This window comes from Choristoneura fumiferana, chromosome 14 (genome assembly GCF_025370935.1).
Source record: "Choristoneura fumiferana chromosome 14, NRCan_CFum_1, whole genome shotgun sequence".
NCBI lineage: Eukaryota > Metazoa > Arthropoda > Insecta > Lepidoptera > Tortricidae > Choristoneura > Choristoneura fumiferana.
Window position 1 is genome coordinate 12,065,772 of NC_133485.1, and position 15,054 is coordinate 12,080,825.

Here is a 15,054-nt window from a genome sequence, read left to right on the forward strand (position 1 = left end):
ACTATGTTCATTTTGAGACAAGCTTGTTGGGCTTGTGACATATTAACATAGCGTTATCAAAAGCACGTTATCGCTAATACATTTTTATTTTTAAATAAATTAAAGAAATCAATATAAACAATATTACAATGATGGTCGTTATTATAAAGTTATTTTTAAATGTTTTTAAAGTTAAACCTGTTATTAAAAACCACTTTGTATAAAATTGGTCAAGTGGGCGCTGAACTTATGTGAAAGGTTTTTGTTTAAATAATTGCTGTATCTACTTTCTATGTATCTATTTTTTTTTTAATTCAGAACCCTCAATCCTACTAATAATGTATCTTAATACAAAAGATTGAGCAAGAGTGTACCTACATGTGCGTGTGGTTGTTTTACTAAATTCCCGTGAAAATGCCCAAAACTTACGTCATGCATGATCTTCATTTACGTTGTATGAAAAAATGGTTGAGGGTCCGGGGTTTTAAATGCGTATACTTATCCCGTTCCTGAAATTACGTGATAAAAATAAGCCCGTCTCATTCGCCAGATAAAGTTATCTACCTATATAGACCTACATACCAAATGACCAAAAGTGAAAAGACCTACAGTCAAATCCGTCCAGCCATTTTAGCATGAAAGAGTAACAAAACAAACGCACACGCCCATACACACAAACATACACATACACGCGCACGCAATCATTCAGATAATATATTTGGTTAGAAAGACATTATTATAGTATACCTATTTGTAAATGTCAATAGAAAAATTTGTATCTGAAATCTGAAATACTGGGGTGTTCAGTGAATCTGGCCTAACCATAATGTTGAAATATATTGGATTAATATTTTACATTATAAACCTACTTTACCCTAAAAACAGGAAAGACCTGACCATTATATAAAGTTTGAGTGCCTCCGTCATTCTCAACATGCTAAAATTCGTATTCATAGAAACTGGACTCGGATACACATACACAAATTTACCAATTCAGCCGCCAATGTCGTATACTATTAACGCTTTACAATATTCGCATGGACCGATTTTTTACAGAAATGCAATGATAACTTTGTTATTTAGTAGCTTTGTGGCTACTAGGATTCCCCAATAAGACACCAAACGACATATTTAAGCGAAGAACTTCCGATGTTATGATCAGTGTATCGTTTACAAGTTAGTAAGTAGTTAGTAGTTACTGTCAAAATGTACAAAGTAAGTATTTCTTGTAAAGTGTTTATTTTTTAATACAATTTTCGGGAATCCTCACGGATGTCCTGGATTTATAAATAGGCCGTATAGGCCGCGGCCTAGGGGCGGCAGCGGCCTAGGGGCGGGAGATTTCAAAAAAATATTATTTTAGAAAGTTACATAGGGCGGCGGATATAAAGTGGCCTACACTCATAAAAAACATAAATCCGCCACTGCCTCACGGGTTTTTTGTTTGTCCCGGAATTATAATTAAACTGCTAGGCCTAATGGTTTCTGTGTGTAAACAGTCTTAAAATATAATTTAAAAGGTTCTAATCGTGATGGAATTTAGAAATAAATTTCTCCGTATGTTATTAGTAGGTACTTAACCAGGTTATAAGTAATAATTTCTTCTTAAGAGATTACTTGTTACGGCCACTTGCACAAAAGTGAACAATTAGAGAAGGCTGAGCTGGAGATAATTGCAATTAATCACGAACATATTGTTTAAGAACTCTCCAAGGTAAACTCTTTAAATCCGAAAGGTCACTAGTTAAGTAGGCCTAAGTATTGTCATTGTGAAATTCAGTTGAAAAATACAGTGCACAATGCAGATATATTATTTGAAAACCGTGGTAAAGACCAAGGTTGAATTTTAAGTAGGCAATTTAATTTTTTGCTTATTGTTTTTTCATATTTTCTTTATAAAAAAAATTACATCCAACTAATATTACAAGGGTGAAAATTTATGTCTGTTTGTTGAACTGATTAAGATGAAATTCGGTATGTAGTTAGTTTGAGTCGGGATACTTTTATAACGGAAAATGCATAGTTCTCGCGAGATAGCGATAAAGGAATTCTACGCAGACGAATTCGCGGTCGCGGGCAACACGTTAGTTTGACATATTTTTGCTACAGGATGTAGACCGTAATTGATTACCTTTGATGAGCTCCGATATTGAACACAAACCAAGCATCACACATACATACGTTATTACACAGAGTCCAATTATGATCTCTCCTCCCCAACCTAGGTCACGCCTCTTAGTTCTATAAAATGTTACAGAATTGAAATTTATTACAGATTACCTTTGCGTTAGCCATCGCTGTCGTGCTGATGGCCACAGTGTCCGCCCAATTCGGTGGCGGTGGTTTTGGCGGTAACGGCGGTGGCTTCGGCAGTAGCGGAGGTGGCTTCGGCGGTGGCCGTGGTGGCCGTGGTGGCGGCTTCGGTGGCCAAAGTGGCTACGGGCGGCAAGGGTTCGGTGGACAAGGAGGATTTGGTGGAAACCAAGGATTCGGTGGACAAGGTGGTTTCGGGGGTGGACAAGGAGGATTCGGAGGAGGACAAGGAGGTTTCGGTGGTGGCCAAGGAGGATTCGGAGGAGGACAAGGAGGTTACGGTGGTGGCCAAGGAGGATTCGGACAAGGCGGTTTCGGACGATAAATCTAACCAAAAATATGAAAGACTCGTGAACAACAAAAAACTATGAATTTGTACATAACTTTATTACGTAATTGTAGTTCAATTTGTTACAACAAAGTTAAAACAATTGCTTATAAAAATAAAAATTGTTTATAGCTAATAACAGTTTTAATTAATATACTTTATAATACAATACCAGCACATTATATCATTGATGGCATAGAATACTGACCAATAGCTGAACGAGCACTACCAATGGCTTGTGACATCATTTGTAGCAGAATGTTGCCAAAATATAGCGCTAGCCGGGATCCCTTCGCAAATGTAGTGGGCTCTGCCTTAGCATCTACATTCAATTTTGGACCCACTGGTTCTAAACTATTACCGGGAACTATTTCTTCTAAAGGCGGTTTAACCACAGGCAAAGCATCGATAGCTTTAATATAAGCACTTATTTCATCAACCCGGGAGATATCAGTAAACAAAGAGCCTCGATTGTTTTCTGGTGCCGTAGGTTTAGGAGGCAACACAGGCGCTTGACGATGAGGGTTTTCTTGAATTCCTGCTGGGGGAGGTGGTGAAATTTCTGGTGACAAGGGCATGTGATGCGGTGGCTCACGCTCTTCTTCAATTCCTAACTGTGGTCTCGCAACAACGGATACCGAACCTGGTCCAGTGGCTCCGTTATTCAAGTCAGGCGTGTGATGAGGAGAACCAAGGGGAAAATGCACCGGCTTTTCTAGCCTTTCTACTGTAGGAGGTCCAAAAAATGAATCTAAAGTACCCTCGTTTTCATTTCCTGGAGCTGTTGGTCCAATTTTGTATAGATGAGGTGGTGGTGGAGGAGGAGGGTGCCCTTGAATTATCACTGAGGGTGGTTTCGAAAATCCATGAAGAGTGCCTTCATCTGCAATTACTGGTCGCGTAGTTACTTTTGGCTTCGGCTCTACCAGCAAATGCTGTTCGTATCCTACAGTAACTTGAGGGATATGAGGACCTAGTGGAGGAGACTCACCAAACAGTCTTGATTCCCGTAAATGATCTTCATGGTTTACGTGTGGTGGAGGTACAGGTGAAACTGGAGGTAATCCAACGTGGGGTGGCATATTTCTTCTATGAAATTCAGGAGGCGATACTGACGCAGGGCCTAAATCAAATCGAGCTAGTTGTTTGCCCGCTGCAGACTTTGTTATATGATCAAAATGCTCTTCATGAATCTTTTCATGAACTGGTGATAATCCAACAGAAGGAGGTGGCTGCTTATTTAAATTGGCTTCCTTGTGCGGAGGTAGAGTTGAAACCGCAGAATGAAGTTCCAGTGACTTCTCTAAGTCAATCTTAAATAATGGAGCTGGTGATGGTTGAACGTTAAGAGGCGGTCCATCTGCACCAGGATATGGGCTTCTTTTTGCAATCTTATGTTCAACTTTGATGGGTCCAAAGGGTTTCCATTCTTTTATGAACGTCACAGGCTTTAATAATGGCTTTAAAGAAAATTCAAAATTCTTTTTCACATTAATTTCTTTAAAAAGCAATGGCTTAGGTTGCACGACATGCACGGCGGCGAGCAAAATCCAGATCTGCAAAAGAAACACTGATTTAGCCCACTAATTTGTCGTAGTACCTGTGTCGTAGTCTTGTCTTAGTACCCATTTACGGCGTTTTTTTTTGGATCGGTTTTGTAAGGGCTGAAATTAACGTATTTAATTTTTATTTTATTTATTTATCTACATTAAGCCGACTTCAAAAAGGAGATTGTATCCAACTTTTATTGTAATTGGTTTAGTAACGAAAATAATTATTTACTCCCGAGCTAATACCATTGTCAGAAGATCAAGAACTTTTGTCTATAGCCAATAGAAAGTTTACCACAGCCATGTAGTAGGTAAATAATATTATGTAGTAAATAATATTACATGGTTCGAATTGTAAAATTATATCTACTCCGAAACAAAATAATTTGAAATTACTGAAAGAAACGGTGGACTCAATACCAAACACTTTACCTTAAAGACAACCATATTGAACTAAATGAGATTACACTATGAAAATTACCAAAGACGAGCTCTATAAATAAACTTAAATGGCATAATTGTGTTTATCAATGATACTAAAATATGAGTCAGCAACCTTAGAACACGCCACGGTATCACTTAACTGTAATTAAAAAAAAAAAGGAGACAATGCCGTTTTACTAATGACAATAAACCCGATATCGATCAAGAACCAAACGCAGCTGATTCTATGATGATTCTAGAACACGCAAATTACCGAAATGCGTGAAATTATCATATTATTCATTCGTTTCCGAATTAATATTGGTATCGTACGACAACTGATTGAAACTAACAAAAAATAATTTGCCACCGAATTCGTACTATATTAGGTACCTGAATATTCTGAAACTTTAGACTCGATGAATGCATCGAACGATCAGCTAAAACAGCTGCGTGTAAAGTAATGCCGTACGATGATAAAAAAGTTTTACGTGGAACCATTATGGGCTTTATGTCTATATTATCACGGCATATGACGAAACAGGGGTACCTATGCAATTTTGAACCAGAAAGAAAAATTCAGATGAAAGAATAGATGTTTCTTTTTTAAGATTTCCCAACGAAGGTCAAGAAAAGTCAAAGTGTTGTAAGAAAATGGTTGTTTCTCTTTTCGGCAAAACAAGACGTTACACTACTGTATTACTTAAAAAGTTGTAAGTAGTGCATTTAGAAAAAAAATACTTAAAAAAATATTTTCATGGTTTTTTGTAGTCGGTTTAATGTTTTGTTATGATTTTTTTCCACGCTTTTTAGTGTAACGATCTAAGATACAATAGTTTAATGTCAACTGCTCGTCACCTTTCACGAAAAATTGCATTTTCCGATGCAGATAGGTTCATTATTGAGGAGTCCTGGTGCTTCACCACCCGTTTCATTTCACCATAATGCATTACGATGAGCATAAATTGCTTAGCTAAATTTACTCTGTGATTAACACTATGTACTACCGCCGAAGGTAAGCCGACTAGTTGGTGTAATAGCAGCTGTTAACAGTGAGTCTGTAATTATGTAATTTGTAATAAGGCTGCTGGTAGATTCTTGATGCGTTAAACCAAGGGCAGGGCGCAATGGCCCTTAATGGGGGGGCTCGTGCGTTGATGATGATGATGATGATCAATTTGTGTTAGTACAGAATATTGTCCCAACAACATTGTTGTTGTTTAGCCCTCTCATTCTGAGAGGAGGCCTGTGCCCTGCAGTGGGACGTATATAGGCTGGGATAATGATTGTCACATCCATCATGTTACCTATTATTATTGATTTCGTTGGTTTACAAACAAAAAATCTCTCTACATTCTGCGTTCAATGCAACTTCCAGATTCCGTCAAAAACAAGTTTGAGATTTACGTAACCCGTCGGATGTCCGACCCCGCTCCGCTAGTGGAAACTCGGCGTAACCACCCAAATGGCGAATGTGGTGGTCACAACTTGGCAAGTGAGTGCGTTGTGTCTCACAACCGACGACACGCTTGGTGGAGCTGTCACCTTTCACGCGAGGATTCTTGCCCTTTTGTGATTAAATAACGTGCTGTGGAATGGTGGAGTGATAAATTTGTTCAGTGAGATTAGTTGTTGAACGGGTTAAAGAGCACAAATTACACAAGGTGAGCTACTTTCGTTTAGTCAATTATTTTCGATGTGTGCGGTTAACAAATATTATAGTTTACTGGTTATTCAAGAGAGACACAGAGAAACAAACATTTATTTTGGTACACATACTTATTCGGTACACAGAAAAATTCATAAATAAATAGGACTGGTAGAAATTATAATATTTTCTATGCACTTCTACGCGTACCTATGTAAATTTAAAAAGTAGGTACTAATGCAAAACTCGAGAGCAGCTGTATGTACTTATTTGGCTAATTCATTTTTATTGCGTTTGCAATTGTTAAACAAGATTTGAAATCGAAAAGTACTAAATCCAGATTAAATTTTTCAGCAAGATTAAGTTTTTCACATGCTGAGTGGAGGCCCTTTTTGGTGTCCTGTCGTGTCACCACGTAACTTAGTTTTTATTGTAAGTTTAACCCCCTCAATCCATTGCTTAAATTTATCTGACGGATAAATGTGATGCCGTCTCTGTTTGTTTGGTTCGGACGGCGGGAGACGGCATCACAAATTAATCAATGGGTGGTGAAACAGCCCATTGTGTTTTAGTCTTATTACTGTAAAGTGGTGGTACTTATGGAACCAAATAAATCTTTCTCTCATTCTTTTCTATTATGGCTGGAAGAGAAGTCATTTATACAAACAAAAGAACCATTAAATGATAGGTACCAAAATACGTACGTAGTTATTGTGTTATTGAAATTAGCAAAGTACAAACTCCTGTAGAACTCTTAGTTGCAACTATTTATGCCATCGGGCATCGATTATAGACCATAATAAAATATACACACAAACATCACGCCTGTATTCCCAAATGGGGTAGGCAGAGCACACGAAACGTTACCGCTTCGGAGCCACTTTTAGCAAATTTAGGTTTAAAGTTTGACAAAAAGGATACAATAGTGACAGGTTGCTAGCCTGTCGCCTACGGTATACCTTAACCTATATCATCAGTCGCCTCTTACGACATCCACGGAAGAAATGGAGAGGTGTAATTCTAACCCGACACCACACGGGTAATAAAATAAGGTTTTTAAAAATGTTTAAAAGGAAAGTATGCATTCCTTGCAAATCGAAAATACAAACTGAGACATGGATGCACAGAAAAACCAGAAAAAGAGACCAGCGCTGGGAATCGAACCCAGATCCTCAGCAATCCGTGCTGCGTGCTATAACCCCTCCACCACCGCTGGACAGGAGTCTAGACACAATTTTCTCCTATGCACATATATCTCAAGTTGCTTTTTTCTACTACGCTGATTAAGCAGCAGCACTGGCGACATCTATGTTTCGCTCTCACCGAGAGACATCACATTCTTTCGGAACTAATCGCTTACCCAGACAAGAGATGTCGCTACTAAGCAATCAAATTATGATTGGTTTTTCGATATGGTTTTAACGGAATACCCGTAAAAGTAACAAATTTGGAGTTGAAATAAAAAATACTCCAAAAAACCAATCGTACATTCCTTGCAACGCATCCTTACACATCTGTGGTTGACACGCAGCCATACACCTATGAAAGAGTAACCTGATTGAATAACCTGACTGACAGACAAGATATTGCCTAAACCATCAGTGGTTTAGGTTCAGACCTAAAGACTTGAAAGGCAGATACCTATATTTCTTGGGTGTCATAGAGGTGCACCAAGAGGCTTTTAAATTTCGATATTTTCGATATTCCTGTGTTTAGGGTTCCGGAGCCAAAATGGCAGGAACGGAACCCTTATGGTTTCACCATGTCTGTCTGTCTGTCTGTCTGTCCGTCCGTCCGCGGCTTTGCTCAGGAACTATCAATGCTAGAAAGCTGTAATTTTGCACGGATATATAAACTATATATGTAAACTATGCCGACAAAATGGTACAATAAAAAATCAAATTAAAATTTTAGGTTACCCCCCATAGACGTATGGGGGTGATTTTTTTTCTCATCCAACTCTATAGTGTGGGGTATCGTTGGATAGGTATTTTAAAACCATTAGGGGTTTGCTAAGACGATTTTTCGATTCATTAATTTTATTGCGAAATATTCAACTTTAAAGTGCAAATTTTCATTAATGGGTGAAAAAAATTGAAAAAATTCATGATGGTAGTAAGTATATCAAACTTTCAAGGAAAACTATAACGGCTAAGTTTGCTTGAGAATTATTAGTAGTTTTACTCTTAAATTGTAGCCTGGTATAAAATATACCTAAACTTGGAAGATTCCGTATAAAATACGAAATCCTTAGAAAAATATTACTTAATTTTTTCGTAATGGCTACGGAACCCTATTTTGGGCGTGTCTGACACGCTTTTGGCCGGTTTTTAGTTTTTCACGGAGGCGAAGTCTCTGGCATGCGCTAGTAGTTATATGTCTAATCTATACACATCTTTATGAATATTCAACGCGGTTGTAATGTTAATAACTTCTTAAGACAAGCTTTTACAAATTATGACTTATGAATACGAATTAATTATAAACTTCTCCCTTTGTCATTCGTATACAGGATGTCCCGTAAGTAGTACGACAAACTTAATAAAAGGGAGATAGATGGACAATTCAACTACGAAATATAGAAAAATGGCCTTTGTAAAAGTGTCACCTGTTTTCGAGAAATTTAAATTTTTAGTTGTGATTATTCGGAATTTATTATTGTTTGCATCTATTTTTATTGCAAAATAATCTTGAATAGTTGTGTTATCGGATGCAATAACCCATTAAAAAACTATTAAAACTTTTTTAAGTTAAAAAAATATATTTTTTTTCAGTCTTTTTTTCCAGGGAAAGGTTGTGTTAAACTATATTTGGTGCTAATTTTTAGGTCGTTAATATTTATTTTTCGTAACCAAACCTATCTCAAAGATATGGATATGACACATAAGAATGACAAAAAAGCACTTTTTTAACGTCTTTTGCTAAAAATGTGTGAACTAAAAATACGATTGGTTTTTTGGAATCTTTTTGTATTTTTATTACTAATTTTTAATTCCAATTTTTTTTACTTTTACGGTCATCCCGTAAAACCCATATCGAAAACCCATGTCGCTAGTGTCGCTGCTTAAGTGACTATTAATAAATAAGAAAACAAACAAGCTGAGATTTGTGGTGCATAGGAGAAATTCGTGTCTGTATCACTGCCCAGTGGTGATTTTTTCGAAACTAAAAATACTTTAGTTAGGAATTTTAAAAAAACGTCATAAATATAGAGTTGTTACACAGTTTCACAGCGCATAAATTTTAATATTCTTAATTATTGATTAACTTTTAAAAACTAAGAGTTAGGCCACTTGTCTTGGCTAAATAAACTTCATTTGACCGGTTGAATAATGTTAACGAAATCAAAAATAGCACATTATAATATACTAACCAAGTAAGTAACACGTTTTCACTCATTGTCAGCTCACACAGCTACGAGCATGTGAATAATGAGGTACTCACTTAGGATTCAGTCAGCGTGGCGTTTAATTTACTGGCCGTAGTACTCACACACTCATTGTGAGTGCGGTGCGGTGTGATTGGCTTAGCAATTACTTAATGACACGGATACGTAAACTTTCGATCCAGAGCATAGTGGTCTGGTTCTTACTGCCGAGTTCGAGCGTTCCAACTTCAACCGCCTCATTTCCGTGGTCACATTTCTTTATGAATGGGCTGTAAAATTTCATGTCATCTTCAATTATTTTTTAGACGTCCTGAACTTCTACTAGATACTCATATTAAATTATACTGACCCGGATAACTCACGTTTTAAATCGAGTTTAACTCGACATGTTTCTGGCTAATCCGTACTTCTTCTTCATTAGCAACGCGACACGACGCGAAAGCAGCCGCCGGCCGGGCTGCTGCAACACGCGCACTGCGCGCCGCCGCTCTGCTCGCGCGACTACCCGACGAAACTGACACCGGCGCACAACTACCCCCGCGTTTTCAATGTCATTTTCGTTGTAACTGTAAAAAATAGGCTAGCACACAACACTAAGATCATCGCTCTGCAAAGGTACGTTCACACTAACCGATGACGCAGCACGAGCATTTAACACTGTTTTCCAACTCGGAGGTACCGCCCAACCACTATCCCGGTTAATTCGATTTAAGACGTGAGTTATCCGGGTCAATATCAGTTAATATAAGTGACGAGTCTCACGGTAGTTTCATGTTCAAAACCTGGAATCTGTACTGAATCTTCTATTCTAATTACCATGTCAACAAAAAAGTGCCCACGAAAATCATAAGGAATAAACGCGCGAATAATGACCCTGACATACTTAGAAATTTTAATGAACATTAAGAGATCATAAACTAGCTCGATATTAAAATTTAACGATTTTTTTTTATTATACGATCAAATGCTAATTATACTGACATTTCTACGTGCCACAAAAAAACACCGAGGAAAAATCTTTAGTTTGGGTTCAACTAGGCTTATTGTAGTTATTTCTCGTATTTGATTGTATTATAACAATAGACGTACCTTAATTTATCCGAAAGTCAGTCCGTCCTTGTGCGCGTCTGTCTGTCAGTGCGTGTCTGTAGCGCCTCCGTGCACGTCCAAGCCAGCTACATCTGTGCGATATCCACTTCCACATAAACCGGCCCATAATGTCACACAGACCCAAATATCCCAAACTACGAGCATGTTCTAAGTACGTTCAACAAGAGCGAGCAGTCCTTTTGTCACTTGTCATATCTGAAAGGGCGCCGAAGGCATTAGTGATATTTGAATAGCGAATCTAAATACTGTGTTAATAAGTTTTTGGTAAAAATTTCATTGCTTTTTTGCTAACTGTACTTTTTGTTGACTGTACTTGTATTGTCACCTAAACTACATTTGCATACCAAATTTCAAGTCTATGCCATTAACCGTTGAAGAGTTCCGTCCTGCAGAGACGATCCTGGCTGGACTACTAGGATGTCACTACCAGATTATTGTATTGTCACGCAATTTACATAAGTATACTTACCAAATTTCAAGCTGATCCAACTACTGGAAGTTGGTCGAATTTAACTTGCAAGATTTGATTACAGACAGAGAGACAGAAAGACAGACAGAGAACGGGACAGGTGAAACTAAATAAAATCTTGTAAAAATTAAGTTGTGTTAAATATGACGTGATGTATAGATATCATTTAATAATATTATAAATCTGTTAAAAATATACCATATGCCTCGTTAAGTTTCTTGACGGATTCTTCTCAACTGAGGTTTTTCCTAACCGGTCACTGTCAAGGGCAGACCTCTTGAGGGGAGGTTTGACCTTAAAGGAGGCCTAGTAGGTTACTCTTTGAGTAAAACAATAAGACGTTTTAACAATTTTTAATTAAAACCAAAACACAAAAAATAACAGGCCTAGTATGACAAAATTAAAAGTAAAAGTACTTATTACAAGAATGTCAGGTTGTAAGTTCAAGCGATTTTATTGAGAGGTCGGTTCTGATTATTCGGTCTCCCTGGCCTACACTTCCCTGGAGTCGGAGAGAAGAACCCGGAGCGAAGAGGGCTGGCCACAGCAGGGGGGCCTGGTGTTATAGCCTAAATTTAATAAAGATATTTTTACTTTGACTTTGATGGCTAAGGCCGGCCCTGGTAATGTTTTTGCTAAAACCTGTAAACACAAAAAAAATGTGCATAAGCAGCAAAATATACAGTGACAAGATAACATATATATTTCTCTTATTATTAGTTCTATGGTCGCTCCAGTTTTTGAGCCCGTTGTTTAGGCACTTTCACGTACAACAGGATATCCTAACAAATGAGGTTATTTAACACACAGAGAGAATAAATAACGCCGTATTGTGAGGTAATACCACCTCTCTCCCTCTCTCTCTGTTATTAGTAGTGAAAAGAAATGCATAATGATAAATTAGCACTTCTGAAAGTTGTAGGATTTTACTGGATTCCCAAGGTAATTACCAAAAATGACATCGTGGTGTATTATATTAATCAAAAATAATGTTATATTTTTAATGAACTACTTGTTTTCTGCGACTTTATCTGCATAAGAATTTGTTTGTCATTTTATTTCATCCCGCGGGAAATATGTCATTTTCCGGGATAAAAAAACTATCATATGTCATTATTTTATCTAAATAGTTTTAGTGGTTTTAGCGTGACAGCGAACATATAGACAAACTGGAATATGAATTTATAATATTAGTTACGATGCACGTTAGCCTGATACACCACCGTTTAAATTGATGAGTAAATTATAAAAATAATAATATAAAATATAATAATTTAAATACAAGGTATTAAATAAGTAACTGAAAACCTCAGACACCCCAAAAATATTTTTTCATTTTAAGTCAGTTGATGGAATTTATTTTTGAATACCTTCATTATTTTAAAAGATATTCATGTATTTTGCTAAGTCAGTAATTCTACTTCATTTCTAACTTGACGTTTTTAGAAGAAAATCACACATTGACAGCAAAACGGCCAGTATTAAATTATCGAAATAGTATGCAACCTCGCTAAAATATTTAATTGGCGCCTGTTGCAGTCGTCAATTTTAGATTGGGCACAATAAAAAGGGATTTAAAAACACAAACACAGGCTAATTTAAAACATAGTCGATTCTGAGCAAACTACTTTCTGGTTTTCAGTTATTTAATTAACACCTTGTATAATGTAAAATATAAAATTAAATAATTGTAAATCTAGTTTAATTAGTTATTGTTGCGCGCGTTCATCAACAGTAATCAACATTGGACATGAAAGAATGTCAATCAAGTAGATTTTAAACCTTTTTTTAATAAACAACTATTAACAACACCTTGAGATTGATGATATGAGTATCAGGAGTAGGTATCTATTTATTTCCAGTGTAGTTTATGATTATGAACCTATCTATTTGGTGTCTTTTCGAGGTATAAAATAACGAGAAGAAATGCACTGACATGTGTTTTCCTTATATAATATTTTATTGCGTAACTTACGCTATACTTAGCTAATGACGATGAAATTTCTTCTACATTATACATGAGGTCTTACGTAACTATCTCTAAAATATTTAAATACGTCACTAATCATTCCACTTTGGTTATTCACTGCATAAATATGTGATTTCCAGTTTAGCGGCCAGAGCCAAGTTCGAAACAGTCGTTAACCATTTTTAGTGTTAAGCATTGCGGTTAAAGATTTAATTTTAAGAATAACACTTATCGTTCATTCTGCGATACCTGTTTATAATTTCAGGGTAAAGTCTTTGTGCCATTGACAGGGTCCTGCCTTCGCTTCTTCATTTTGGCATACTTACTCACGCTTTCACATTTCTCCATTAACGAAATATGGCTGTCCCTTTTTAGGATGAACTTTAAAGTTTTTTATTGAAAGCCGACATTCATGCTTTGCAGTTAGTTTAAATTTAAACAAAAATCTAAACAGAATTTATATGGGACTTAAGTCATTTTTCGAATATGGAACGTTGACTTATCTATAGGCTGGTACGGGCACGTTCTTAGGATACGTTACTACATAAATAGGTAGGACTAGTATCTACTACATAAATAAGTACAAGAAGACAACAGGTCTTCTTAAGTTTTTTGCCTATACTTACCGCTAATAATAATACTTATATTCTGTTTTTGTTTAAATAGGTAGTAAGTTTACAAAGACGAACCCTTAATAATTATTCTGAATTTGAAAAAAAAAAATTTAACAGAGGTGTGATAAAAAAAGTCTTTTATTACTTAGCTATCTAATTTCCTCTCAGTAGAAGAAAAATATTTCATTCAATTTCCATGGCGACCTGCTAATCCAATAGTGACGCAACATTTAGCATAACTAACACTCCAACTTTCACGAATATTCGGGAAACCTCGCACGTTTTTAGTTATTACTAGATTTAACAGTTATTTATAATGCCGCTTTCTTTTTGTTCGCAGATTCTACAATGGCTGTGCTCTGGCAATTACTTATTATTGGAATCGCCGTTACATCTTGCCACGGCGGGTTGATAGAGGATATTGTAGAGTGGTTAAACGATGCCATGGAGTCCAAACCGCAAGCCGAAGGCCGAAGTAGTATGTCGGAAGCTCTCGTCAAATACTTAGACCTAATCTTACCTAAAGATGACTGGTCTTCAAGGATATTGAAGCATCTCTTCATTCTGTATACTACTGATGGAATTGTGGCATTCAGTAGCGAGTTGATTGGCTTAGAAGCAAACTGGTGATCGGTTTTTAAAGTATTATTTTTAGAAGTAAAAGAGAATAGAGGCTTTAATATGTTAAGTATTTATTAATTAAACTTTAAGATTTATAAGTGTGTTTATTTAATCCTAAATACAATCATTCTGATCAAACATATTGGTGTAAAGTAGGCATTCAGACGATTTTCACGGAGGGCCGCCTCGTTACGGAGGCTACCTAAATTGAATAAAGATATTTCGACTTTGACTTTAATAGAATAGATCTCTCTCCAGGCAAATGTAATGCCTGGGGGCTGAACTCCGAAGGAAAAGCATCGAAATTTGTATTTATGCGTCCGAGTTTATTCTATAATGCGGCGCAGAAGCACAGTATATATATAAGCTAAAGCAGTATGGAAGCTAGGCATATTTTTGAGATAAATACCTACGATCTAATAGAGCGTTAGAGTTGTCCACTAATTTTTAGTAAAATTGAAAAAAAATATATGTTTAGTTCGCGCTGTATCTCGGAAGGTCGAATAGCTAAAAATAACTATTACTCGTAAGAAAGTTCCATTTTATCAATTATATTTTTCACCACTAAAAACGCGCGCTCTAAAAAAAGGCAAATATTCAATTCAATTTATTCCTATACTCGTAACAATTGGATTGAATTGG

General features: G+C 36.5%; 2 protein-coding genes and 1 long non-coding RNA gene across 5 annotated transcripts; 2 read left to right on the forward strand and 1 right to left on the reverse strand.

Annotated features, from left to right (window-relative positions):
* The first annotated feature begins 1,085 nt into the window (after positions 1-1,085).
* Positions 1,086-2,794, forward strand: LOC141435147 (uncharacterized). Its single transcript, XM_074097731.1, has 2 exons — positions 1,086-1,194; positions 2,255-2,794. The coding sequence occupies exons 1-2, from the start codon at positions 1,186-1,188 to the stop codon at positions 2,615-2,617; spliced, it is 372 nt and encodes a 123-aa protein (XP_073953832.1). The 5' UTR covers positions 1,086-1,185; the 3' UTR covers positions 2,618-2,794.
* Positions 2,792-10,080, reverse strand: LOC141435143 (uncharacterized). Of its 3 annotated transcripts, none has more exons than XM_074097726.1 (2): positions 4,603-4,632; positions 2,792-4,176 (listed from the first exon to the last, which is right to left on the reverse strand). In XM_074097726.1, the coding sequence occupies exons 1-2, from the start codon at positions 4,615-4,617 to the stop codon at positions 2,800-2,802; spliced, it is 1,392 nt and encodes a 463-aa protein (XP_073953827.1). In that variant the 5' UTR covers positions 4,618-4,632; the 3' UTR covers positions 2,792-2,799. The 3 variants fall into 3 exon arrangements, 1 of the variants encoding a protein (XP_073953827.1); XR_012452120.1 differs by lacking the exon at positions 4,603-4,632 and adding an exon at positions 9,992-10,080 and having other exon boundaries at positions 4,087-4,176; XR_012452119.1 differs by lacking the exon at positions 4,603-4,632 and adding an exon at positions 9,979-10,061 and having other exon boundaries at positions 4,114-4,176.
* On the forward strand, positions 5,805-14,500 carry LOC141435149 (uncharacterized). The gene is made up of 3 exons (XR_012452121.1): positions 5,805-6,257; positions 10,051-10,244; positions 14,132-14,500. It is a non-coding gene; the product is annotated as an uncharacterized lncRNA (long non-coding RNA).
* Positions 14,501-15,054: the final 554 nt, after the last annotated feature.